At 33.3% G+C, this 2,105-nt stretch overlaps 1 protein-coding gene across 1 annotated transcript; it reads right to left on the bottom strand.

Annotated features, from left to right (window-relative positions):
- Positions 1-1,606: 1,606 nt before the first annotated feature.
- LOC113609934 (keratin-associated protein 19-3-like) lies at positions 1,607-1,798 on the bottom strand. Its single transcript, XM_027087999.1, has one exon. It carries the CDS (start codon positions 1,796-1,798, stop codon positions 1,607-1,609), a length of 192 nt encoding a protein of 63 aa, XP_026943800.1.
- Between the last annotated feature and the right edge of the window lie 307 nt (positions 1,799-2,105).

Genomic DNA, 2,105 nt, shown 5'->3' with positions numbered 1-2,105 from the left:
CCCGTGTACCGCAAAAAAAAAAAAAAAAAAAAAAAAAAAAAAGTAAATGATTTGCAAATTCACCAGGAACCCAGTTTCCCTGATAAGCATGTGAATGTTAAAATTAAGTTTCAGACAAATGCCTCCAAAAGCTCATCAAATAACCATCTTGTAGAAAAAGGCACTTAAACAAGAAACCATAATATAAACTGAACAGTTTGATTTCCATCTTTATGAAGAACTTGTTTGAAATAAATACTCCATGAACTACCCAGAGCAATATGATGAGAAACTTCAGTTTATTATTTTGTCTTTTAATGTAATTGTCATATCAGATCTCCCCAGATCTTCTTCCAAGTGTACCAAGTCATCATACTAGCTTTTAGAGAACATGTTTTTTGAGATGCAAAGCATCTGAAAGCTACCACAAAAATGTTGTTCATGGGAAGAGGATGAGGGTAGAAAGTGATATCTAGGATTGCTATAGCATAAGAAATTGAAAAGATCTTGGATACCACCTAAAACAGTGATTTGCCAAGAAAGTTTTGACTAATAGAAAGTCTGAGGATCTAAACAAATTTATTAAAACAAATTATCTAAGAGTATACCCCAGGAAACTAAACTGGGAAATGCACTCCAGGAGTTTTAAATTTAGACAGTCCTAATACTTACTTTTGAGAAAAAATACCTTTTAAGAAGTAAGACCCTCACTCTATAGGTAGGCAAACAGGAAAGCCAATTAAATCAGTTAACTTTTAAAGGAAGCAGAGTAGACTTGTATACATATATATGTATATATATGAAATATAAAATGTATTTCTTTCAAGATAGAATTGACCTGATTATACATAAAGAACATTAGAAATTTGAAAATTCATTGTTGTGTACAGGAATGTTTTTAATCACCCTTTGTACCTTTCATATTACTATAAATATTATTTTGTATCAGCTTAATGTTTTATTTTAAAAATGTTTTCTTTGGTCACCATAGATTTACCATGCCATAATAAACCTGAGAGTAAAAACGATGACTATTGGAATAAAGTTTGCAATGTTATCATTTTTTAAGTAATAGAAGTAATAGTGTACAGATGATTTTATAAAAATGAAATCACACACAAAATACCCTGGAAACAAATGAAAGATGGGACACATGAAAGTACAGGAGTTTAGTCCATCTTATTCTCCCATATCCTCAAGACTCAAAACAATGCTCAGGACATGGAGACAGGAAGTGAACATTTGTTGAATCAAATTCATTATTGAATCAAACATTGTTGAGTCAAAACACCAATTCAGAGAAAAGGAGGGTAACATCCTGATTGAAATCCCATATACTCGTTAGAAATGTACTAAAATGAATTGATACAGTCATGATCCCTATGCCAGTTAAATATGTTCATTTAAAAATTTAAAATACAGGTTACACTTGGTCACAGCTGATGTTAGTGACTAAATAAAAATCAATAGAAAGATTCCAGGTTCTTCCAGAGGAAGAAACTAGTTCCTTTGGAGCAGGAAGCCAAAAAATTATTAATATTTTCTAAACTTCAAGAAAAATGTTCACATTACTGAAAGATATGAGTAACAGCATGGGAATAGAAAGAGTCTGAGGATCTACAAGTTTCTAGTATAAGCCAGAAAAGCCATATCCTCCATAGAATGATGGGCAGTAGCAGCCATATCTGTAGCCTCCATGGCTACAGCCATGGCCCAGTCTGCAGAAGCTGCTGCATCCGCAGCCATGGCCATAGCCCAGGCCACCAAATCCTCCACAGCTGAAGCCCAGGCCTTTGCAATAGTTGGCATAGTAGCTCATGGTGTCAAGTATTAGAGATCTGATTTGGTGCTGAAGAGGAATTTCCTGAGTGTGACCATCTCTACCTTCCCCGAATGTTTTTATACCCTCAGTAGTGCAACAGGTAAACAATGACAGGTGATATTATTTCCACATAACAGAATAATGTAAAGTCTTAAAATTACTTTAAATTGTTCTTTTCTTACTTGCCAAAAGGTCCAAATTTTTGTTAAAGGAATTTTAGTAATAATAATTATTTTTTAATGAGTTTGCATTCCTAAAAACAGAATGTTTCCAAGATGAGAAATGATTATAGCCCCTTCAGAGG

This window comes from Aethalodelphis obliquidens, unplaced genomic scaffold, assembly GCF_003676395.1.
Source record: "Aethalodelphis obliquidens isolate GAN/ISIS:26980383/991018 unplaced genomic scaffold, ASM367639v1 scaffold1, whole genome shotgun sequence".
NCBI classification, from domain to species: domain Eukaryota; kingdom Metazoa; phylum Chordata; class Mammalia; order Artiodactyla; family Delphinidae; genus Aethalodelphis; species Aethalodelphis obliquidens.
This window is presented reverse-complemented; position numbering and strand designations above follow the sequence as displayed.

Excerpts from the sequence above, each read along its gene's own strand:
- LOC113609934 (XM_027087999.1), bottom strand. The coding sequence starts at position 1,798 with ATGAGCTACTATGCCAACTATTGCAAAGGCCTGGGCTTCAGCTGTGGA.